This window comes from Calidris pugnax, unplaced genomic scaffold (assembly GCF_001431845.1).
Source record: "Calidris pugnax isolate Ruff unplaced genomic scaffold, ASM143184v1 scaffold102, whole genome shotgun sequence".
Lineage (NCBI taxonomy): Eukaryota > Metazoa > Chordata > Aves > Charadriiformes > Scolopacidae > Calidris > Calidris pugnax.
In genome coordinates, this window is record NW_015090846.1 from 1,807,470 (window position 1) to 1,832,913 (window position 25,444).

General features: G+C 48.7%; 2 protein-coding genes across 6 annotated transcripts in view; one reads left to right on the forward strand and one right to left on the reverse strand.

Annotated features, from left to right (window-relative positions):
* The window catches only part of NTNG2 (netrin G2), a 65,816-nt gene extending 50,589 nt beyond the window's left edge, over positions 1–15,227 (forward strand). For all 4 annotated transcript variants that reach the window (XM_014942717.1, XM_014942716.1, XM_014942715.1 and 1 more), the window contains 3 exons: positions 12,358–12,525; positions 13,537–13,671; positions 14,015–15,227. In XM_014942717.1, coding sequence (XP_014798203.1) covers positions 12,358–12,525; positions 13,537–13,671; positions 14,015–14,238 — 527 coding nt within the window. In that variant the 3' untranslated portion in view covers positions 14,239–15,227. The remainder of the gene's footprint in view (positions 1–12,357; positions 12,526–13,536; positions 13,672–14,014) is intronic.
* Positions 15,228–23,798: 8,571 nt separating this feature from the next.
* SETX (senataxin) overlaps positions 23,799–25,444 on the reverse strand; it is a 28,035-nt gene continuing 26,389 nt past the window's right edge. For both annotated transcript variants that reach the window (XM_014942959.1, XM_014942960.1), the window contains one exon: positions 23,799–25,057. In XM_014942959.1, coding sequence (XP_014798445.1) covers positions 24,254–25,057 — 804 coding nt within the window. In that variant the 3' untranslated portion in view covers positions 23,799–24,253. The remainder of the gene's footprint in view (positions 25,058–25,444) is intronic.

Genomic DNA, 25,444 nt, shown 5'->3' on the forward strand with positions numbered 1-25,444 from the left:
TTCTTTGAAAGTGAACGAGCTTGTCAGCTCCCACCAAGCGGCTGCATTGCTTCAAAGGAGCCTGGGAGAGTTTCGGGTGTTGACAGGCACAGACATGCTGTTCTCTCTCTTTCCCTCCCCTCCGTTCCTTGTGTCTCTTCCTATTTCTCTTTCTCCTCTGCTCTTTCTTCTCCCATTCATCTCTCTTCCCATCTGTCACTCGGTCTTCTCCCCCACCCCAGCCTTGACACTCTCTCTGTTGCTTCCTCCTCCCCCATCAACATCCTCTTCCTCTCCAACAGAGGCAATTCTCTGAAGCTCTCTCCTCTTGGTGGCCCTACCTCTTCCATCACTGGTCCTGTGCTTTATGTTCGTGCAAAGTAGAGACTTTCCATGATTCATCCACTTGTTACAGTAGGGAGGACCATGGCCATTAGTCTTCTGGGTGCCAAAAGCCAGAATCTGGTCCTTGGATGTCTTTCGATGGGTGGGTTTGAAGCCAGTGGCTTTGTAGCATCATGTTGAGCAAATGCCACAGTGGGAAGGGTGTTCAGCCCTTCTCGCTCATGGAGAACTGCCCTAGGTACAACAAGCTCTTTCAGACTCTACCATTTGTACTTAGAGTGGCCCTCAGAAGATGTGCTTGTCCTTTGCTGGGCTTTAATGGTAGGTCAAGGAAACGGTTAACAGAAAAAGCCATCAGGAAGGACCAAACTGGTTTTTCTTACCCAAGTGAAAAGCTTGAGTTGCCAAGACCCCAGACAGCCCTGTCTGGTTGCCCCTGTGGTTTGGCAAAAGCAGCTTTTGAAGATGCTGCAGCAAACTGATATGCCTATGAGCAAGACCCCCACTAATTAATTGCTGTTCGGTCCCACGTCGTGTATCTGTTTGATTTTCTGCTGGTATCAAAGCCGATGACATCCTGCTTCCAGTGACCGGGCTTCTTCTTGTTTTTTCCAGGTGCAGCTGCAGGCTCAGCCTTTGGCAGTAAGTAAAAACATAACTGAAATGCTGGCATTTAACACCCTAGTGCATGGTCCTTGCGGATGTCACTAGGAAAAAAAAAAATGGTTATTTTCTGTCCATTATCATTTTCCAGGCAATAAGTCTTCCCTAATTGTGCCTCATTTTCTGTCCTGTCAAAGAGTCTTATATTTTCTTCCTTTGACTTTAGCAGCCTCATTTTGCCTTTTCCTCTGGCATGGTTTCCCCCCATGAGGTTCGTTAGAATGGCAGCCGGAAAGGAAATAAAAAAAGACTCTTCAAAACCACCAGTGCTCGCTGTGAACTTTTCCCCCCCAGTATTGCAGACTTCTGCTCTGAGAAGGAGCTGGGTTTGAGTTATTTGGCATAGCATCCAGTCTGGGTCACCTTGGGCTATCGATAAAAAAATGTATGTAGGGTGTGTGTACAGCTGTATGTAGATGAACATATGTCTATGAAGTGTCAGCAGCGAAGACAGTAGAGCTCAGAGGGGATTTCTATTGAAAGATTGGTGGTATGATAGCACTCCTTATTTAACAAAGCTGGAGGTAGTTTGATATCAAAGAGCCTTGAGTTTTGGGTAAGCAGAAGCCTGGGTTTGGATTTTGTGTCTCGGAATTACCCTCCAGAAGAAACAAATCGGAGAGCTGAATGAATAATGAATTCTTTGGTTTGCAGGCAAGTGGAAAGAATTGGAGGAGAAACAGTTCCAGAGAAATGCAAATGTAATTAAGAGAAATGCACCTAATTGAAAAGTAGAGGATGTTTTTTTCTGGGTAAATGAACCACATTAAATTTAACTGCTTAAAATCTAAAATGGTTAAAAATTTCAAATTAAAATTAAAAGTCTCCCTTAAGTAATTTAGGATTAAGAAAATTATATGTTTTAACGATCCAAAATATCCTTTGCTTTTCCGGTCAAAACCATTCTGATAACTATTTTTTCCCCACCTTAAGACAGCTTGGCATCCTTTGTTTCCCTGGAAAATGTTTCCCATCAAAATTTTCTGCTAGGAGGAAGCCGGGAGGGTGCTGGGAGCGATGTGCAGGAGGTGGACAGGAGGGATTTGTGTCCAAGGCCAGTTAAGGAGAGATTATTTAGCCTGCATAGAAGACTAGAAGTGACCTAAATTAAGTATTTAAACTAGCTCAGGGCTATTATGAAATTAAGCATGATAATCTGCATGAAGCAGCGGGACAAACAAGGACAGGAGGGCAGCAGGTGTAAGTTAAGTAGGAATTTGTGTCCTGAGTGTTATTTTAGTTCAGGCTGTTGTGGCGAGCGCGGTGGGGTGGGCACCGCACCAGGGACCGCTCCGCTGCAGCTCCGTGGGGCTCGCTGACCTTAAACCATCCGTTAATTTGCCTTGCTAAATGAAGGGTGCCAGTGGAAGTTAACACATACCCGTGGTAGGGGTTGTTTTTGATGATCCCGGGTAGTTGGCTGCCTGTGGGGCAGCAGAAGAGCCAGGGCAGGCAGGGCTCTGCCTGTGGGCACGTAGACACCAGGCAGCAGAATCCCATCTCTGCTGAGTGGTCTCCTCACCTCCTGCCCACTCTTCACCCCACCTCTGCCCAGGCGTGCTTCTGTTTCCTCTTTTCAGCTTAATTGGCAATTAGTTTATGATAGTGCTGTAAGTATTTAAGCCAATATCTGCAGCAACAGAGTAAGCTGATGTGGCCCCAGCCTTGGGGCCCCTGCACGCACACGTGCTCGCTGCATCCAGCGTCATCCAGCCACTATTGCCTTAATCCCCTCCGTGCCCCAGTTGTAAACGAGCTGAGAAATCGGTCACCAGTTCAGCCCCAGCAGCAGCAGCCTCCTGGGCACGCGGGCTGGCAAGGAAACCCTCTGTTTTACCCCAATAAGTGCTTCCCACCTCTTCTCTTTGCTTGCCAGCCTACGAGCGACCGCAGCGGGTTGCCACCACAAAAACCACCACGGTAAAAACGCCCACCACGACAACGCCCACCACCACCACCTCAACTACCACCACCACAACCACCACCACCACCACCCCCCTACCTGCCACCACCACCCAGCCAGGTGGGTGCCACACTCCCTGCCGTGCTCAGAGAGCCTGGACACCACCACCAGGCTCCTCTTCTCAGCTGCTTCCCACCCCAGCTCCTCCGGTGGCGGTGGGGAACGCGTGGGGCTGCCGTGGCGGTGGCCCTGGTTATCTGCTCTGTAGGATGCTAAAGGGACATGGATAAAAATCACCCTGTCTCGGTTCACATCCCCCAGCCTCTGGGCAGTGCTGGTTTGGTTTTCTCTCTGTTCAGCCCAGGGACACTTTGACACGTGTGACACAGGCTGGGAGCAAGCATGATGGTCCCTCTAAGCAGGGAGCCAGCTGCAACGGGTCCACTTCAAAGCCCAGAGACAACCACACTGTGGTTGTTGACGTCCTCCCTCGCCGGCTGATCTCACTCTGCTGTCACTCTGCTATCATCAGGGCAGCAAGAAGCCGTGGGGCTGCCGTGGCGGTGGCCCTGGTTATCTGCTCTGTAGGATGATAAAGGGACATGGATAAAAATCACCCTGACTCGGTTCACATCCCCCAGCCTCTGGGCAGTGCTGGTTTGGTTTTCTCTCTGTTCAGCCCAGGGACACTTTGACACGTGTGACACAGGCTGGGAGCAAGCATGATGGTCCCTCTAAGCAGGGAGCCAGCTGCAACGGGTCCACTTCAAAGCCCAGAGACAACCACACTGTGGTTGTTGACGTCCTCCCTCGCCGGCTGATCTCACTCTGCTGTCACTCTGCTATCATCAGGGCAGCAAGAAGCCAAGCCAGGATTGGATGCGGGGGAAGGAATGCTTTTCCCTTTTTTGTCTCCATTTTGTGCTGGTTTGGTTTTTTTTTTAAAAAAAGAAAAGGTTTTCAAAATCCATCCCTCCTAGAGCCACTTGGCAACGTTGTCCTGCACAGGGCTGGCATGGCTGCAAGAGATGCTCTCTTACAGCTCCATCACATACAGAGCAGGGAAGCAAAGAAGGCTTTACTGTCCCACCATCAAACTAAACCATGTACTCGGTCTTGCCTGACTGGAAGGAGAAGAGACTTGTAGCCTGCACTCTCCCCAACTTCTGATGGGGAAGGCTGGGTGCTGCTCTGCCCCACCAGCCACTTGCTCAGATGGGGAAGATTCCCCACAAGGGAAGCCACCAGGGAGGGCTGCTGTCACCTCCTAGGACTCACCAGAGCAACCCAGAGGCTTTGCTAAGCCATGCCAGGGATGGGCTGTCGGGTCAAGGGACAGGTTTGCTCTGTCCTTGCTGGTTCTCCCAGTCCTGTACCAAGTCCCTGTGGCCAGACTCAAGGATGTCATTCAGGCTGGCTGCATCTTCAAGGGCAGCTTTCCCAGGGCAGAGCCACACTCTAACATTCCCCAGGAGGCCACTGCACAAAGCAGCCAGGGAGCGTGCGGGGCTGGAGCTCACACACACGCCAGAAACACCCTTTCCTAATTTCTAAAATCACACCGTGGAGGAAAACTTTTGTCCTTTTTCCGGGGGTTCCTGCTTCCCTCCTCTAGTGAACAAGGAGACAGCGTTTTCACTTGTCTTTTGGAAATGAGCAGATAAAACTTAACAGCAGGACATTTTTTTAAAGCTTCTCATGGGGGAATTAGACACGCATTCCTCCCCTTGCCATGCTTTCTGGGCCTGATATTTCCCAGGAGGACGTTTTACACCCACAGTATGTTAGTAACAGTCTGTCTGGGGGAGCTGCCAGAAGCCAGTCAAAGGGATGAGGAAACTTGATTGCATGTTTATGCAAATATAGATATATTCATGGAAGTACCCTGCTTGAGTAGTTAATCAGGAAGCCGAGGGTTTAGCTCCAACTTCCATGGAGTCGAAGTGACCCTGGGCAAAAGAGTGCAAGTCTCTGGTCTGTTAAGAAGTGCTCCTCACCCAGGTCCATGCTGTGCATGTGCAGGAGGAGGCTCAGCCACCACCCCTGCCCAGAGCTCCCACCATCCTCACAGTGACAGGGGACCACGTCTACACCTGCACCACACGCTTGGGGTCATTTGATTTTTATCCATGCTCACCCATAGCGACATTTTAGGTCTAATCTTTTTACAAGTGCTGTGTACGTGTGGGTGGTGTGTTTAGTGTCTATCTTGTGTGTGGTTTGAATTGCTCTGCCTCGCTTGTGTCATGCTACTGGGCCGGGCAGGGCAGCATCTCTGTGGGGCTGGGGGGGCTGGGGATAGTGTCTCCTGCCAAGCTGCTCTGAGGGACCCAGGAGACACCATGCACCTCAGGGTTTATTCCTTCTCCAAAACCTGCTTCCTGGGCAGAAAAAAAATACTTTCATAGTGCTTTCATTAACTGATGGCAAGTGACCAAATAAATAAATATATCACAGTCCAGCCATCACTTCTCTGGCTTGATAAGGGCAGGGCTGAGCTCTGAGTTCCTTGCCTCTGTCTAGACACCCTGCCCATGTTTCTGCAGAGCCAGGTCTCACCCCAGAAGGGTGAGATGGGGATGGAGGCAGTCCCTGGAGGTGCTGTTCCAAATATGAAGGTAGCCAGGGCCACCCAGCAGCTCAGGGACCTGCTCTCTTACCTGGGCAGCACGCTGGGTTTGAAGCCAAAGGTCCACTGTTTGCCTTTAACCAGCAATAGGGAATCAAGGCACAGCTTAATTCTGATCTGCTTCTTGGCCAGAGATGTTCCTCCCCTTCCGGTCCTGCAAAATGTAAAGTATTTCTTTAAATACCATGACATCCTCCAGGGGCTGTGAATCTAACTCACCTGGAACTCAAGGGACATACCTTGTTAAAGAGATGACCCTCGAGCTCCTGCTAAGACACCTGACTGCAGGAGATGCAATAACCCCAAGCTGGGTCAGAGTCCCAAAGTGAGATACTCTGTCATAACCTCCCTTTTAAATTCTAGAAAGCATTAGGCAAATCCCTCCTTGCTTTAAAGCCAGCTCAGGCAGATATTTGAAAAAAGTCCCTTAGAGCCCTGCCCCATCCCTGTCCTGTTTCACCCTCTAATTTACACACTGTCTTCTGCCCTCTGAATTTCTGCTTCCCACCATAAGCAAGCATCATCAGACCAGCCTCTGAGCTCGCTGACTCTGAGCCTGTGAGAGAGACAGAGAAAAAAACAGGTATTTAAAGCCAGATCGATGTGTTTTTCCCTTCTCCTTCATGCCTCCGCAAACTAGTGGGTAGCGGCAAGGCAGAAAGCAACGTAGCACGTAGGCTAGAGGAGTAGATTAGATTTGAGTTGTCTCTGGGTTGCATGGATCTGCTAGACATCTGCTTCCTTTGGCTGCTCGTGGTGTTTTCCGTGGTCAAGGTGGAGCTGTGGTCATGTTCGTAGGATGCTTTTGTGCCCGGTCGCTTGTCTTGTGGTGAGAGGGTAGAGAAGAATGAGCTTATGAGCATGGTCTGTGGTCTGAAGGCAGTCGAGGCTGCCAAAATTGGTAGAACGAAGGGAAATCACAGCTACCCTAAGGAGGATGAATTAAGTGCTATTCTCATTTGCCTTCTGCAGTTCTGTTATTTCAAACCCTTCCTTGAAGCCTGTCAAATTCTGCCTTGCCATTTGTTACATTTTTCCCACATTCAAAATAAGCAGAAGAAAGGTTTGGGTTTGTTTTTTGTTTGTGGTTTTTTTTTTTGCTTCCATTTACCCCCCACCCCAGTCGGTAACCCAGCAGTTTCAGCAGTGCCAGTTCACCTCTGGGAAAAACAAAACCATCCTGAGCCCTGCTTGATGGCACAAAAAGTCTGGCTTTGTGTAGGTCCTGCAGAAACAGGACCCTTTGCTTATGTTTTGAGAAGGACTTTTTCAGGGTCTTGCCCCATAACTCCACTGCTGTTTGCCCTGATGGTTTTTGCTGTAAAGAGTGATTTCTTGGTTCCATCTATTCTACTTCCCCAGAAACCCACCAAGACCAATGGGGGCTGATACAAGCCCCCAGAATAAGAGTCACCCAGTGTTTCCCACTTGTATGAACTGGGTCTGGGGGTAAAACACATCTCTCCCCCTCCTGAACTGTAAAACTGTCCATTAATGTTCCAGAGCTACAAAGGAAAGCTTCTCAGGATAATGAGCATTAATAATTTTCCTGGCTCTGTAAACGCAATTGAGTGGAGGTGTATGTGAATGACTAAAAAGCAAAATGCCTTCAGGGCTGTTTTTTATTGTGACTCTAATTAAACCCTTGCCAATTTGCACAGGGCTTTTTTCATATTCTCTTTAACACCATATTAATATCAATTGGTTTCCAGTTTCCAGCTGAAAAGGACAATGTCTATCACCTTCTCTTAGAGCTTGTCATTAAAAAAAAAAATAATAATTTTTTTTCTTCTTTATTCTGCATTGTTTATCATCCCCTTGACGAGGCTGGGAAATCACATTTCTCTCCTACTCGGGTTTGTCCTTTGAAACTTGGCAAGGATTGAGAGATTTTTTTTATTTTTTTTCCCTCCTCCTCCTTATGTTACCCAACTGGAGCTTGAAATTAATAATTCAGCTTTTAAAATTTTATTCCTTGGTTTGTTTTCTAGCAAACCTGAAGATTGTCACCAATATTGAGGAGACGGGGAGGGGTACGGAGCCAGTGGGGGTGAGGGTTTGAGGGGAAATCAAATGAGTGATCTATGCATTTCTTGTGGGACGCAGGGATGGGTTGGGTTGGCTTGGGTTGGGTTTGTCCTCCAGAGCTCTGGCCCTCCATCAGAGCTCCTTGCTGGTTGCCAGCTCCCCCCAGCACACCCAGTAACGCAGCTTTCCCCTTTGATGGCTGCAAGACTACACCAGTTTGTCGGCTGCTGCTCCCCTGCAAGTGGGCTCTCCCCCAGCCAAGGCTGGCCCTGGAGCAGAAGGTAGGAGACACGTGGCTGAGCTGGGTCCTGCCAGCGAGTACCAGCTCCCGACGCTCGGCGAAGGCTTTAGTTTCTAGTTCTGCATCTCTGCTTTCCATGCATCTCTCTCCTCCTCCCACCTGGGAAAAAAGCTCGGGGTTTGCCTGTGCCCAACACGCAGCTTGGAGCCTGGTGGGGCTGGATTGAGCCTCAGGGTTTAGTCGTATACATGAAATATGAGGATGGTAAGTGGTAGAAGAGATTGTTCACAGCTTGCTGCTGGGGTGAACAGAGAGGATCATGGAAATCCCATCGTCTCCCGAGACCCGAGTCTGTTTGTAGAGCAGAATAACTTTGTAAATAGATAGGCCTGTGTCGTTTGTAGCATAGATGCCTTCTTATGTATTTCCTTGCTTCAGGTCTCCTGCGTGACTGCCTAAGGTGAGCTGCTCCTGGTGGGAAACTTAGGAGGCTTCACGCTGGCTGTTGAGGCTGAAGTTTCTCCTCCTTGGGGTTCCCACCAGCACACACGCTTCAGCAGTTGCCTGTTGGTGCTCAAGTCCCGTTCCCAGCTGAGATGCTTGTAGCTCACTCCAGCCGTAGACATTAGCATCCCCTCCAGTGCAGAACATAACAACTGCTGAAGCTGGGCCCAGGACACAACCCAGTGTTTGGAAATACTCAACTGAAGGGCAGAAAGTGCCAAAATAGAAGTTTTTTGGAATTGTGTTCTTGGGCCTGCCTCTGGCCTCACAGAGAGACAAAGCTGTATTGGATACAGCAACGAGAGAGAGGCCTACACCATGGGCATCATGCCGGGTGTTGCTGACAGTCTGCCAAACAACAGGGGCTCCTGAGTCTTGACAGTGGTCTGCAGATTCAGCTTCTCTCCATGCTTGGGCAACGTGATGACCACAGGCCAACAAGCACCCCTCCAGCAGTTCCCATGCCCTTCCCATAGGAGAACTTCTTTTGTCTCTCTTCACTTTTAAAGACTTCAACTTCCAGGAGACTTTGTCTCTCGTTCCTGCTTCAACACATTCACAACTAGATGTTGCTCAACCATCCCACCCTAGATACTTGCCTAGAGCTTCCAGTGTCCCTTTGCCACCTTTTTAAGCAAACAAGAAGGGGATCTGCATTAAATCTGATGTTCTCTCTAACTGATGCCACCGTAAGCTGTTCAGCGCCCACCAAACACAGCGCCATTTGGATCCAAGCCGAAGCCACCAAACCCTCCTGAAAACATTCGAGGTAAGGCTAAGCCTATCCCCAAGGATGGAGCAGGGCAGTTTTTTCCCCCAATGCTCTTAGGCTGTGACAACCCACCCATCCTTGGCATGACTCACCATTGTACAATCTGCTCTCCTACTTGGAGAGTCCACCTCAGCTCATCCATAGGACTGGATGGAGACATGGTTGGGGCTGGGGTGGCTGCAGCGGTCTCTCTGGGCCCCAGGAGAGCCCATGAGCACCTCAGCTCTTTGGGAAGGTGTTCCTTCCCACAGGTCAAGGGGCATGCACCTGTCCCCTGTCAAGATTAATTGGGTGAGACTAATTGGGCTGATTGGCTGTGCTGGCCCAACAGGGCCAAGCCTCATTGGCAGATCACCCTACTCCCAACACTCTGTGGAGCCTCCCCACAGCCATGGCCAGCTCCTCATGAGGGACAGGCACAACCATGGGGGCTTCTCCACAGGGATATGACCCCCAGCACCCACTGCAGAGATGTGGGGATTTGGGCACCCTGTGGACCCATGGGGCTGCTCGTCCCCTCTCTGGGCTACCCCAGTTCTCTCATGGCAGGAACAATAGGCCCTGGTAGCCTCCATACTGTGCCAGGCCAATGCTGAACACCCGTGAGGAGAGGCTGCCATGTTCCCTGCTCAGCCATGGGACCAGGGAATGGAGAAAGCCATGGTGGCAGAGCAGGGACTGGGCACCATGGTAGGCTGGCACAGTGCAAGGGTTGGTACACACTACAAACACTGGTAAGACCCATTTCTAAACACCTTGAGGGGTCTCAGCGCTGCTCAACCTTGCCCTGTAGTGGGGTTACCAGAGCACAAAAACCTCCAGGCACCAAATCCATAAGCTCCATTTGGAAGAGATGGCCTTTATCCCCAGCACTCCAGTCATTCAGTGAAGGACAGGGGTCCAGCTGGCTGCACGGCCCTGAGGAAGCACCATCCTGGCCAGGGCAGCCCTTTATCCTGATGAAATACCCCAGTCCAGCCATCCTGGACTGGTCCTGGAAGCCCTCTCCTCACCACAGCACTCAGATGTATTTTATTGTCTTGTGTAGCAGCTCCGAAGAGCAAAGCAGGGCGCGTAGCAGGCAAGAAGCATGGGAAGAAGACAGGTATGTGCTGGTGGGGTTGAGCTGGGCTGGAACAACGCGTGCTTGGCAGGACCCCTGCCAGATACCACCTCCGTAGCATTTGTCCTTCTAGATGTACTCCTAGCAGCTTTTTAGGTGCCAGTTGGCCATCAAACTGAGGCCATGGCCGGTAGATTATTTTTTTTAAGCTGTTTAGACTTGTAGATCCTTGGCCTGAATAACCCGATCCATGTCACCAAACAAGCGTAACGGGAGAATGTGCGAGTAGTTCCTCAGCCTCCAGCTCTACACATCGCAATAGCACGGCGCGTTGGGTTTTTCATGCATCAAACTTTGAGGAGGGGAGAAGAAAAGGAGAAATTTAGCAGCTACCAGCTGTCTGGTGCAGAAATAGATGCCGGCGCTGCCAGAGCGGTGTTCTTGGCTCGGGTTGGCATTGTTCTCATACCAGAGCTCCTCGTGGTAGGGTAGGACGTGGAGCGGAGCTAAGCGGTGAGAAAAAGCATGTCTTTGATTTTTCTTAAGCATCCTCAAAGAGCTCAAAACTCATCCGGCTCAAACCAGACTCTGGCCCAGTGGCTCCCATCGAAACGTATAAAGGTAAGAGGGGGGAGCACGGTGCTCCAGGGCTCCTAGTCTTCACCCAGGTGATGTGGTCCAGCAGCCTCCAACATGGAGAAGATGGGGAGGGTTTGCCTAGTCAAGGTGTATGTAGGAGTGCATCCCTAAGGTGAAACAACACTTGGAAATTGCAGCAGGCAGAAGTATTTGAGCTGAAATTCTTTGGTTATTGGTCAAACAGGCAGATATTTCACAGAAGGTCAAGATTACAGCAAACTCAGTTCCTCCTCAGGCAGCTGTGAACCATGGGGAAACCTCTGCCCTAATCCATCTTCCCTGGTCTTCATTTCATTGACACAAGTCTCCTCCACCAGTCGCATGTGCATGCCAGCCCACACCCTTCCACCTTCATCCCCTCCCTCTGCCATCCTTGAATGTTTAATGCTAGAGCTTGGACCAAAACCACAGCTCCAAGCTTCCTTCTTCCTCTCTGACAGCTGGGGAAGCTCAGACCTGGCTGACACCATCTCTGGTTAGGTTATCACCTGCCCCTGCTGGCTGGAACACCTCCTGACCAGGGCAGGAGGGCCACAAGTACCTCCTCTCCTCCTGTATTATACTTTTAAACTCTCAGAAAGATCCAGCATCCTGAATCTAACACTGCAAGGTAGTCACCACCCCAAGCCATGGTAATAAAAACCAAACACAAGAAGCAAGTAATCAAATGCCTCTGGCTACAAATTAAACCTGGCTGGTTGCTCTCACAGCTGAGAGAGGTCAGCCCTGAGGACAGGAGCAGTGTTTGGCCAAGCAATGGTGAGACATCTCCCACCCCACCAGCAGCCTTTGCAGGCGTCCCTGTGCTGGGCAAACTGGTTCAAACCCTCACACATGTACCCACCACCTTTTGAAGGACCCCACACAAGCCATGCCTCCATGCATAGACTCATTTTAAACTTTTAACCCGAGAATCACTGTACTTCACAACCAGCACCTTGGTTTGGGAGGTACAACAGCAAGGGGCACGCTGAGAAGGGACACAGGAGAAAAAGCCACAGAGGCAGCAAGGTTTTACCTGAACATGCAGCAGCTTCAGCTCCACTTCAGCTTTGTCCAGGGCCTTCCCATCGCTGGAGGCAACTAACACTGCTGCACCCTCTACCAGCTCCATCTCATGGGCCAGTCCCCTCTTTGCCATAGTGAGGGGCTCTGCACCCCAGCCCAACTCCATTGCAGCTCCTGCAGCCCCACCAAAGCCAAAGCCAGGCACCAAACTGGGCTCTGCTCATTAATGAGGCAGCTTTTTAATTAACACCTGACTCCCCTCCACAGAGATTATACATTTCCTTAAAGAGATTGTGTCCTGGCACAGCTGGGGGCTGGATCCTGCCTGTCCTCACCCCCAGGGGACAGAGCCCCCTGACCCCACTCTGCTCTCTGAGCAATGGTTTCCAGCCCAATCTCCCCCATGTCAGTGAAGATCAGCAGCCACTGTGTGCACCCATCCTGCCCAGCCCAGCGTTGGCAGTGCCCATTGCATTTGGCCAGAGCAGGAGCCTCCTCCAAAGCCTTGTGGCTCCTCTCCTCTGCCCAGCATGAGGGAGGATGCTCCTGGCCCAGGTCCCCAGCTCTCTCCTCCTCTCCGCAGACTGCGAGTGCTACGGCCACTCCAACCGCTGCAGCTACATCGACTTCCTGAACGTGGTGACCTGCGTGAGCTGCAAGCACAACACGAGGGGCCAGCACTGCCAGCACTGCCGCCTGGGCTTCTACCGCAACAGCTCGGCAGAGCTGGATGACGAGAATGTATGCATAGGTGAGTGGAGCAGTGCCCTTGGGCAGCGGCACTAGGACATGGGGTGGCTCCTGTGGGCCCTCGCTCTATGGGGTGAGCTTTAGTGCAGTCCCTTTCTAGAGGGTGGTGTGTCCACCCGCATGGTCCCCGAGGACAGCAGCCACTACAGTCTTTGCAGCCCACCGACGCATCTCTTCCCTGAAAACAAACCCCAAATAATATCTTTCTAACATGATTCTTCCCCTGTACTCGGCACTGGTGAGACCCCACCTCGAGTACTGTGTCCAGTTTTGGGGCCCCCCACCACAAGAAAGACATTGAGGTGCTGGAGTGGGTCCAGAGAAGGGCAACGAAGCTTGTGAGGGGTCTGGAGAGTAAGTCTTATGAGGAGAGGCTGAGGGAGCTGGGGTTGTTCAGTCTGGAGAAGAGGAGACTGAGGGGAGACCTTATCGCTCTCTACATCTACCTGAAAGGAGGGTGTAGAGAGGCGGGGGTCGGTCTCTTCTCCCAAGTTACAGATGACAGGACAAGGGGTAATGGGTTCAAGTTGCGCCAGGGTAGGTTTAGACTGGACATTAGGAAACAATTCTTCAAAGAGAGAGTGCTTGGGCATTGGAATAGGCTGCCCAGGGAGGGGGTTGAGTCCCCATCCCTGGCTGTGTTTAAGAACCGTTTAGATGTGGTGTTGGGGGATACGGTGTAGGGGAGAACTTTAGAGTAGGGTGGATGGCTGGACTCGATGATCCCGAGGGTCTCTTCCAGCCTAGATAATTCTGTGATTCTGTGATTCAGAGGCATTGCTCTACCAGGAGATGCTCAGCTCCAAAGTGGGGGGTGGTCTTTGCACACAGGACTGTTTGCACTGCTGGACCTTCTCATGAAACCATGCCCTCCCAGCCCCTTGGGCTGTAACAGCCCTCCCGCAGCACGCAGCCAGCCTGTTCCAAAGACCCCAACACTTCCCTCGGGGCATTAGAGGGCACAAAGCCCCCAGGCAGGATGGACACTAACAGCCCTGTCTTCTTTGGCCAGAATGTAACTGCAACCAGATCGGCTCCATGCACGACCGCTGCAACGAGACCGGCTACTGTGAATGCAAAGAAGGTGCCACGGGGCCCAAGTGTGACGACTGCCTGCCCAACTACTACTGGAGACAGGGCTGCTTCCGTACGTACCTGAGCCCGCGGGACAGAGGGAGGGGTGAGACGGGCCCAAACAAGAGGGGGATCCTCAGCACCACCCGCTCGGGTGCCCCACAGTGCTCAGGGTGTAGGGTGACCAGATTCCAGCCATTTCACCCAAATCCACAATACCTTGATAGCTGTTTCCCTAGAGTTTATATCTCCCACTATGTCCCTCTGGCCTTGGAACTGCTCTAGCACTACGAGGGTTGGATAATTTAACCCCTAGGAGCTAAAGAATGCCGAAAACTTCAAGTTTCTGCTGCAGCCAAGGTTTTTGACATACCCCAGACTAACACCCACATCCTTCTATCCCTCCCACCTCGCAGCCAACGTCTGCGACGACGAGCTCCTGCTCTGCCAGAACGGTGGCACCTGCTACCAGAACCAGCGCTGCATCTGCCCCGTGGGCTTCAAGGGGGTCCTGTGCCAGCAATCCAGGTGTGAAGCCGACAAACAGGACTGCGACGGTGCCTCCAGCGCCCACAGCAGCCTCGGCACCATCCTCCTCGGGGTGCTGGCCCTCCAGCTGCGCGGCTGGGTGGACCTCTGAAGCCGCAGAGGAAGGAGCCCAGCCCAGGCACCATCACCCGAGGGACCCGGGGAGACCAAGGTAACGGGGTGGCTCTCCCCGCCGTCTCCTCCGCCTTCCTTCACGCTAGGACTTGCACAACGTCTTTTTGGTCCACTTTTCCAAGCAGAGAGGTATGCAGAAAACCAGGGGCTGACTCCTGCTGATGGACCCGTCCCGGCAGCAGCCGGGGTGGCCGCAGCGCAGAGCCGGCTGCCGGGCAGGGGCACGGGGACTGCAGCAGCCTGTGCCAGGACCACGGTCCCGCAGCCCGGTGGGGACACGGGGCCCGTCCTTCCCTCCACCCAGCGACTCTCCTTCCCTGCCCTGCACAGGGCAACCCGGGGCCGGGGTCACCGGGGGCCCTGGTGAAATAGTGCCGCGATCCAAGGGATATTTTTTTTATTATTACTTTCTTTACTTTGGTATAGGCTGGGGTGTTTTTATTTTTCCTCTTCTTAGCGTCCTGTTTTGAAAGAGCCTGTCATGACAACTCCAGAGCCCCGTAACACAACAGGCAGGGGAAGGGGAGGGAGGGAAGGGGGGGGACTCTGGTCCATCCTTGCTGCATAGTCCCACATCCCACCACGGGCCCGGTCTGGCCATGCACATACTGTTGCCTACAACTCTAGTTGCTGCATTGATTTTGTATTTTCATTGCTGGGTTTTGTTTTCTTGCACTCACGGAGAACACAGGGGCCATCAGGCGTACGGTACGTGAGGAGTGCGGTGTCTTATCCACACATTTCCGTATAGTGTACGGTTCAAATTACTTTTTTTGGTAGAGACTTATTTTTGTTTGGATTAAATGTTATAAAAGAACCACAACTTAAAGGGACGTTTTGCCATGAGCGTTTGATTCTGGTGTAACCTCCTCCAGTAAAGCAACTATCAATTGCTGCTTGATCACCACGTTTTCCTTTTTGTGTGCACAGTTAATTACAGGTAAAGACTTATTTTTTGATTGATAACGTCCTCTTGTGTTTTCTGAGTAACTACCAAGGTGCAGCACGTGGTGAGGGAGAGGGGAGGGAGAGAGAGGTTGCCTCGTCGCTGAGAGCTGTTAATTATTTCTCCTAATTACTTTGCTGAACCTAGGTTAGGCTACTAACTGTAGACAATGAACAAAGCCCGAGTGATATATTAAGCACTGGTCTTGTATGGAAAGGCCATTTCCAAATGAGCCTTTGGCAGGAGAAGGCTGGGTAGTCCAGGGATGCTTCCCCAGGGGGACCTCAGCTGTCCAGCCCCATTGCAGCCCCTCCCAGAGCCGATGCCATGATACCCCTCCCCAGAAAAAAAAATCTGTATATTTGGAGTATTTTTAAGCACCCACAGAGTGGGACTTCAGTATAGAGAGCACAGGGACTAGATCAACTCATTTAAGACTCGCAAACATGCCCCTATCAGAAGAAGCATTGCAGCCAAGTACATAAATGGAAGCAGGAGAAACCAGAGACGAGAGATGATGTAAGTCCATCAGAACAATGGGAATGTCACGATCCTAAAAGCTTTAATTTTGCCATGTCCAAAGATTCACCAAGCCAGGAGCTGACTGAGCAGAGGACTAGAAGACAGGAGACATCCCCCACCCCCAGCACGTTCAGTTCTGGGGTAATTGTCTTGGCAAGGGAGCAGCCCTTGGTCACTGCCCCAGCTCTCCCCAGCCCTCCTGCTCCCAGACCCAGCCCAGGAGCCCCACACAATCCAGCCTCGAGCCCCCACTGGCATTTCCAGGTCTGGTGTCCTTGCCAGAGTGCTACTCCAAAACCTCCTCCACCAACAATTGTTGTGTTTCAATGCTGGTGTCTCCATGGTCCTGTCTCTGCAGCTCACCCTGCTTTTCGGGGGAGTCTGTGCTGGGAGCAGCCCACGTTCCAAAAGTGCAAGAGCCTGCAGCATCCTCCAGCCTAACAGTGCGGATACAGCATACACAGCCAGTGCCCCCAAAACACAGCCACCTTCGTGGAGAGAAGGCCAGTGAACTTGTACTTTGAAAAAAGGAGGAAAAAAAACAAAGAAAAGTGAAGGCGCAGGACAGATACTGTCACATCAAAGAGCAACACAAAGAAATCTAGAGCGTATTTCGAGCAGCATTTAACATCACAGAGGCGAGTCACAGGACTTAATCTGCCATAAAATAAATGAGGGTTAAACTCGCCCTGCTGAGGTTTGATCTCTGAGGGAGTGGGCTGGCACAAGCATTGCCTCCCTCTCTTTAACGCTGCCGGCTGCTGGCTGCTGTTATTGACACTTGCTCCTTCTTTGTACTTTCTGACTGCGATATATTTAAAATCTTTATACGTTACTGTTCTTACAAGTAATAGCATAGAACAGACTGTAACAAGATCAAGATCTCTAATGGCACTTCTGGTAGGTGAAGCAACATTCTCCTTTCCCCCTACTAGTGTTTTTCTCTAGAATATTAGATTAAGCGACAGAAAATTTACTACTTCATAAAGACAAACTCTGCACCGGGCAGGTTCCCTGCAAACACACACTTTTATTGCTGTACAAGCAGGAACGTGCCAAGCAGCAGCACTGAATTCCCATAGAAAATAACCTCAGAAGGGCACAACAAAGCTCAGAACAGCCCAGGAATGAAGCCTGCTGAAGGGGATACACCACTGCAGTGGATCTTTTTTGGGTTGGGGGATTTACTCTTGGTCGAATTTGGGTTGGTTGGGGTTTTGTTCATTTGTTTTTAAGACAAGACATCATAACTCAGCTCCAGAGATGGTCCCACCTCCCTGTAATAACAGTAATGTTCAGTCCTGGGCCTTCTTTAGCCAAAGCCCAACAAATAGTTCAATAACTTGAACCAGAATCGGGAAGCTGTGGTGCTAACCCTCCTGCAGCTACGCCAAAGTGCACCTGAGTGTTGAAGATGATTGGTGAGGAGCAAAACCAAACCAAAACACAAGTCTACCCTCCACCCTACGGTTACCATTCTTAGGCTCTTACTAGTCGCGCAGAAACAAAGATCTCTGTGAAATAGCAACTGCAGAGGACAAACACAACGTGCTCCATCTCACAGAAGAAACCAAATGGCTTTTGGGCTGTGAACAAGAGCAGAACCAAAGGAGGGACCTTCGACTTCCCTCCGGTGGCTCTGCCTGCAGACCTGGCAGCACAGCTCATCTCTAAGCTCAGACACAAAGCTATTAGCCCTGCGTGTCAGAGACCAGGATGGCACTTTACTTGTCCAATGGTGCTGGAGAACTTGCAATCATAAAATACAAACCACTACAAGACCCAAAAAAAAAAAAACCAACCCTCTCTTACAAAACTTAAACTTGGTGTTTAAGAAAATAATTCAAAGCTTCTGAGAGCTTCAGCGCTGAAGAAGCATTAGGAGGAAAAAAAACAAAGAAAAGTGAAGGCGCAGGACAGATACTGTCACATCAAAGAGCAACACAAAGAAATCTAGAGCGTATTTCGAGCAGCATTTAACATCACAGAGGCGAGTCACAGGACTTAATCTGCCATAAAATAAATGAGGGTTAAACTCGCCCTGCTGAGGTTTGATCTCTGAGGGAGTGGGCTGGCACAAGCATTGCCTCCCTCTCTTTAACGCTGCCGGCTGCTGGCTGCTGTTATTGACACTTGCTCCTTCTTTGTACTTTCTGACTGCGATATATTTAAAATCTTTATACGTTACTGTTCTTACAAGTAATAGCATAGAACAGACTGTAACAAGATCAAGATCTCTAATGGCACTTCTGGTAGGTGAAGCAACATTCTCCTTTCCCCCTACTAGTGTTTTTCTCTAGAATATTAGATTAAGCGACAGAAAATTTACTACTTCATAAAGACAAACTCTGCACCGGGCAGGTTCCCTGCAAACACACACTTTTATTGCTGTACAAGCAGGAACGTGCCAAGCAGCAGCACTGAATTCCCATAGAAAATAACCTCAGAAGGGCACAACAAAGCTCAGAACAGCCCAGGAATGAAGCCTGCTGAAGGGGATACACCACTGCAGTGGATCTTTTTTGGGTTGGGGGATTTACTCTTGGTCGAATTTGGGTTGGTTGGGGTTTTGTTCATTTGTTTTTAAGACAAGACATCATAACTCAGCTCCAGAGATGGTCCCACCTCCCTGTAATAACAGTAATGTTCAGTCCTGGGCCTTCTTTAGCCAAAGCCCAACAAATAGTTCAATAACTTGAACCAGAATCGGGAAGCTGTGGTGCTAACCCTCCTGCAGCTACGCCAAAGTGCACCTGAGTGTTGAAGATGATTGGTGAGGAGCAAAACCAAACCAAAACACAAGTCTACCCTCCACCCTACGGTTACCATTCTTAGGCTCTTACTAGTCGCGCAGAAACAAAGATCTCTGTGAAATAGCAACTGCAGAGGACAAACACAACGTGCTCCATCTCACAGAAGAAACCAAATGGCTTTTGGGCTGTGAACAAGAGCAGAACCAAAGGAGGGACCTTCGACTTCCCTCCGGTGGCTCTGCCTGCAGACCTGGCAGCACAGCTCATCTCTAAGCTCAGACACAAAGCTATTAGCCCTGCGTGTCAGAGACCAGGATGGCACTTTACTTGTCCAATGGTGCTGGAGAACTTGCAATCATAAAATACAAACCACTACAAGACCCAAAAAAAAAAAAACCAACCCTCTCTTACAAAACTTAAACTTGGTGTTTAAGAAAATAATTCAAAGCTTCTGAGAGCTTCAGCGCTGAAGAAGCATTAAGTGCAGATGTCTGTTAGCACACAGGTGTCTACACAAAGGATGGAGCATTATTGAAATAACACAGAGAGAAACCAGCACAGCGAGTACCCGCAGATCCCAAAGTTCATCATCTTTAAAATAGAAACATTTGTACATCAGTTAATGCTTCCAAATGGGAGTTGTCCAATGAGCCTGATGCTTTACTGGTGGAAAGGTTAACCAAAAAGTACTTCTCTTTCCGAGAAAAGCCACTTGCACTCTTTCAAGAGGTTTTCATGTGTATCCAGTCGCCAGCGTGCAGCCAGCATTCGATTCATTTCAAAAAGTTTTTAAATTACGCTTCTGTCTGCAAAAAAAAAAAAAAAAGTGACCTCTTCAAACAGCACAAGTAGAGCTTTTGATTTTCCTTGTTTACCTCCAATTCTACTCTGATTTTAACTATTTTAGAGCACTGACAAATCTAAATAACCAAAAGTAACAGAAAGCAACAGAAATCTGCCTGACGCGACAGGCGGCTGCGGCCAGGCTGAGTTGCAGCCCCAGCTGCAGAGGAGCCACCAGCAGAGTGGCTTTAGGCTTATTTGCTCACTTGCCAGATGAAACATTGAGCCTCCAGCCCCTGGGAGGTGGAGACAGAAGGAGAGGGGGGGAAAAAACTCCATCAGCACTTACCAGGTATGTTATTTGGCTTCATGAAGACGAGAAGGCAGACATCTCATCTACAAGAGCGATTCATAAGGAGCCTCGCCGAGGCTGGAGCAGCAAGAGAACCAACACTTGAGTGGTAATAAAATTAACAGTCTCACCAACCCATTCTGTTCTAGAATTGGCTTTCAGGAAAAGTCCCAAATGTAAATAAACCAAAGTATAAAGGAGGAGCTGAGTGGTCTCGCTTAGAAATTAGAGCAGAGCTGGGTTTTGAAGAGCTTTGTTATCACCATCTTCTCAGCGGGGATTTGGAGTTTGGCCACAACCACACAGAAACTGGCTAAAACCTGCACGCTGATTTGAGATGCAGGAAAAGCTTCAGACTGTCCTAAAAGCTCCTTTATAATTTCGATTCTCCAGGCATCGTAACAAGCTTCACCACAGGGTAAAACCTGCGAGGAAAGTCTAAAACCACCCATTTTTACCACGTAACTACCTTCTCCCCTGGCCAGCAACAATACTGGGCTCCAAAAGCTCCATCCTGGGCCAGCACTCTGCTGGTTCAGGGATGAGAACAAGGAGAGGGGAAACTGCTGGGATTTCTTTGTAGCAAAGGGAATTCAACAGTGAAATCGGTGACAGAATTGGACAGCCAGACCACCGTAGCCTGTCAGGCTATAAAACAAGGTTTTCTACATTTCTACAATACCAAATGTAAGGGGCACTCAAACCGCCTTCATTTTCTTTTCTGTCACTATTTGCCTGGGACTTGGTGGCAAATTAGTTGAGGCCTTAGAAGACAGGTACACATGGCTGGAAGGTCTCATGTGCCAGCGATACTCCACGTAGAAGGCTGCTTAGCTTACATGTATTTGCACTAAAGAATAAGGCATCGGGCTCCTTTCCAAGCATCTTAAAAAGACAAGAAAGGAGACCTTATATACGGTTTGGGAATGGACTCGTTGTGGCAAGAGACTGTATTATATCATTAACATTATAAATTCCATTTACAATACAGCAGTCGTTTCATCCATCATTTATTCATGCAGACGAGAGAGAACGTCTTGCATTTTTAGGGCTGTAGTTCTGCTTATCCCCAGCATCACCACAGGCTGTGAACGAGCTCCAGCTGTTGGCTACTCTGGTCTCTCCCTTCTGTAGGCAAAAGTAAACCCCAGCATCTCATTGCACTTCAGCAAATGCAAAAAAGAGGGGGGAAAAAAAAAGTCTCAATGGGAGACAGAGGTAAGAAGAAAAACTCATTAGGCAAATACCTGTTCGGGTATCGTTGTTATTACACAGCTCTGGTTTGTTCTCACATCCCCAGAATTTGGAGTAATGACAAAGAAAACAATTACAGCAAACCTTAAAAGAAAAAGGAATCACCAGACCCATACTCCACCTTGACCAGAAAGCCTATTTCATGTACAAAGAATTAAAGAAACCCTAAACTTTGAGCAAAACATAGTCCAACACTTACAAGAGATTTTCCCTTCTTAGTGACATCAAAGACCAATAATACCAGAGAGGGAACTGGTTTCACACTGAGAATTAAGCTGCCCGAGCTTGGAGGAAACATGGAAGCCTCTGTAAAAAACCCAAATGCTGCTTCTTCTGGAGTTTTTTGGCACAACTTCCAATTAAACTGTTTTACATACAGTTGTGTTGTTCTTTTACTGATGTTTCTGACTTTAACACTCAGCAGAAGAGAACAATCACTGCACAACCTCCTCCAACTGTCACTGGTTCTGAGATGATAGTAAACAAATAAAGCCAAGTCTACACTCAGCTTACTGACATCAACTCTGACACCACTCACTGGTTTATAACACACAATGGAAAGAGCAGAGAAGTTAGGAAAATTGTACCTCATCCATTTGTTCCCTGATGCACACTTTGAGTCCGTGAGAAGTGTGCTTTGGATTGGAGTTTGCTTGGTTTTCCATGTTATGGGTATAAGAGAGACATGAGGGGGGGAAGTTAATTAAAACCACAAACCTACTCTGAACATGTGAAGAGGGAAAAGTTTTTTAAGTGCAACAACCCAAATATTTTTTTATTATACACCATTAACAATACAGACTGATGTGGTAGCAATAAGCTACCACTGAAAGACTGGCAACTTAAGGCATATAAACCTGGTAATAAATATGCAAAAAAGGTCTGAGCCACTGACCACACCTCAACAATGATTTATGGAAAAATACAGGCATTAGAGAGTACAGACCTATGTGATGGGTACAAAATACAATGAAAATAAAATGTTACAACAAAATTCCTTACATCATGCGGTAAGTAAAGCTCTCAGAAGAACACGTTCTGAAATGCTGATTAAGGAAAAAGAAAACTCAAAGTTTCAAAGAACCATTCTTTTGACCAAATTTTATTTAATGACCAGAAAAGCATTTCCTCATTCACACCGTTGCCAGCATCACTTTATTTACATAAAGACAGTCTAAATGGCTTCCACAGCTATAGGATCCTACAGCCGGTTGCAGAATAGCAGCCTTTTTAATGTGCTAAGTAGAAACAGCAGGCAGGTCAGCACAGCCCTGCCAAGAGGAGCCAAGAGGTTTGAAAGATGACAGTATGTTTAAGTATTCCCAGTAACATAAAAGGAGATAACACACAGGGCACGGATTCTGTGATGTGGGAGTGACCGAAACGTCCGAGTGGTGACAGATTCATTCAGGCAGCCTTCCCCCTCACAGACTGCACACAACATCAGGGAAGAGCCACAGCAGTTTTAGAAGTGCATGTACTGCTGACAAGAGAAAGTCAGGGTTCACTGAAGCGATTAAGACTGCAACATAATGAATGACTAAAGCTGAACAATGCAAATATTCTGATTTCACTTCACAGGCATCTCAAAGATTCTCCCCTACTCTCTTAAAATGCTCAGTACTATGCAGCACAATGAGCTAGGCAGCCTCACACAGCAACTAAAAGCCTCCCAACTGTCCTGGTTTGATGACACCAACACCATGACACCAACATACCTATGAAGCCTTTGGTACCAGTAAAGCACGTTTGTTCTGGGCTGGGATACATTAAGTTTTCCCAGCAATTACAGTTTGACCCACTACCTTATGTTTTGGGTGGTAAGGCACCTGTGTTTGATATAAGTTTCCCCAGCAATTACTGTTTGACCCACTACCTTATGTTTTGGGTGGTAAGGCACCTGTGTTTCACTGAGCTGGATGACATGCACCCCTTCAGCAGGGGGTTAGAAGGACAAAGCTGACACTAATCACAATCAATGTGTCGGGACAGAAACAAAACTAAAGATTATGGCTAAATTCCGCCCAGAGAAGTCTGGCAGCACATTTGCTTAAGGAAAACTACTGCCATTATAGTGGCTGAGCACAAGTCAGTTCACAAGGGCCAGCAGCAGAGTGGCTGCTTCATCACAGGCTGTGTTTTAACACAGATGCAAGTAGACAGCAACCCAGCTGGTGGTAACACTGCACTCACCAGCAGAAGCACCGCCGTGCAAAACTCTGCCCATGAAATGTTGCTCTTCACCTCCTGGAGACAGACATACTCCAGAAGAAGAAAGTGATACTTCACAGTGACCCAAAGGCATTCTTAGTAGAAATAATTCCACTTCTATTGTGAAATGTTACGACGAGAGGAAGGCTTTCTTAAAAATAGCTCCTTTTTCTCCCCCACCCCATTTCACTGGTTATATATCCTTCATTAAGACAGTGGAAAGAATCCAGTAGTAACACCTAGAATGAACCACTTGCTGTTTTTATCGCTGTAGATCTCCAAAAGCTCTATACAAAGAAACTCAAGTTGTCATTACCAATAAGTGTTAACTAGATCTTCAACTTAAGATTCCAGGGTGCTGCTGATTATTCCTCACACGGACTCACTGGGACCACAGACCTCATAGGCTTTAACCTGCAGTTTGTGTTGCACTGCAACAAGAAAAGGATTCCAACAGATGAAGCAGCAGAAGCAAAACTCAAGGCACATTTGTACAAACGAAAGCTCTTCTTTTTCTATAAAAACAGGCAGTAAAATATACAAAATAAGTAGAATACTCTCCATTCAACCTATGTACATCTGCCTTCAGCCATTCCTGAGGCAGTCGTGGAGCATGAGGAAGAATCACTGCTGCCACATTTCCAACATTCACTCTTTGCTCTCAAATAAATTAGGCTTTCTAATCAAAGAGAAAAAGAAGTCTGGCTAGATTTTTGGATTTGGGGGGTTTGTTTGTTATTTGAGGGGGGTTTTTTTGGTTGGTTTTGGTGGTGTTTTGCTTTGCTCTGGTTCTTCATTAAAAAAATTACATCACTAAGAAATTAGCATTTGCACAAGGAAACAAGAAGCTAGATATCTGCCAAATTAAATCTTAAAATAACTGTATACTGTACAAATATACATTGTTAAACATTTACAACCTTAAGTTCCTAGCTGACAAAATTCACTGCTCTTCCAAGCAATGCAGCTATCCAACTTTTATTTTCAAAAACTCAGAGCTGTCAGTTGTAAAGTCCCCTTCACAATTAGGGACAAGATGGGAAAAAGATGGATCTACTGATAGCAGTGGTATCAATAGAAGGGAGTTCCACGTGTACTAAATAATTTAAAATACAGCCCTTGCTAGACAGAAATCTGGAAATAGATTTTCAGTAACGAGCCACTAGTAAAGTCAGTGAAAGGTCTTCCTTCGCTTGGCACTGTTTGAGTCTCTGTTCTGCAGCGATTCCTCTGATGTTCTCCTATTTAATACACGATAGTCTTTGTTCCACCTACTGCTATTGCTCTGACCTCCTTCACTGCAGTCTTTTGAACCGTTTTTGGATACAGAAGCTCTCTGGTCACCCCCATGCCGAGCTGCGTAAGCCGACGTGGAAGGCACGTCACATCGTCTCATCACGGGCTGTGGCTTCTTAGAAGTTTCAGTTCTGGACATCTGATCCCTGGCAGCTGAGGCGGCGTTGAGGCCTTGCTGTGATGTTGCCCCTGGATTGCTCTGGGCTGTCTGACCGCTGTCCTTCGAGGCCTGCTCCTTCCCTTTTGTTTCAGTCCTACTAGCCATGCTGGCCAGCCTCGGGTCCCGTGGCTTCTCTCGATCGGTGGGAAGCACCGCAGCCTCCCCAGGCACAGAGGCACTGCCTCTCCTGGAGTCTACCACCACCTGAGCCACCTGGGGCTGCTGGGGCCTTCTGCTTCCTTGGGGCACCGCATGGCCAGCCCCAGAGGTGACATCCCGTGGGCTACTGGCCTCCCTTGGTGGAGGAGGAGGTGGATTTGCAAGCTCACCCTTCTTGCTGCTGGAAGAACAAGCCTGGAAGGAAGGAGGTTTCTTTGTCTCCGCGTTGGTCGGGAGCCGTACTGTGGCCTTAAGCTTCAAAATCTTAAGAGCATCTTTCCCATAGCTCTTTTCTGATGTCCTGATAATGGCACCTCTTCTCTGAGCATCTTGAATCAACTCATTCCAGTCCTTATTTTCCTTTAAAAAAAAGAAAAAAAGACAAACACCCCCCCAAAAAAAAGAAAACAGTTACCAGAAAGAAATCAACACAAATGGACAGAGGTGTCAGAGGATGCACAACCTCTTTAATCAAGGTACCTGACACAACTGTCATGGAAACCACTGTTATGTTCCTTCTGGAATGGAAGAATCTTATGTTTCACTTGCAAAACAGCAGTAGGCACTCTGGCTGCTGTAACACAGGGAAGGTACTTTCAACCATCAGTGAGCTACTACTTAAAATGACAATTTCTATATTTATGCAGGCCAAAAGAGTTCTCTGGTACAGAGTGAAACAGGAGCATGGCTTTAATGCCCTCTAGTGGTGCAGCCACCACCCCCTGCACCCTTGGAAAGAGAACAAAA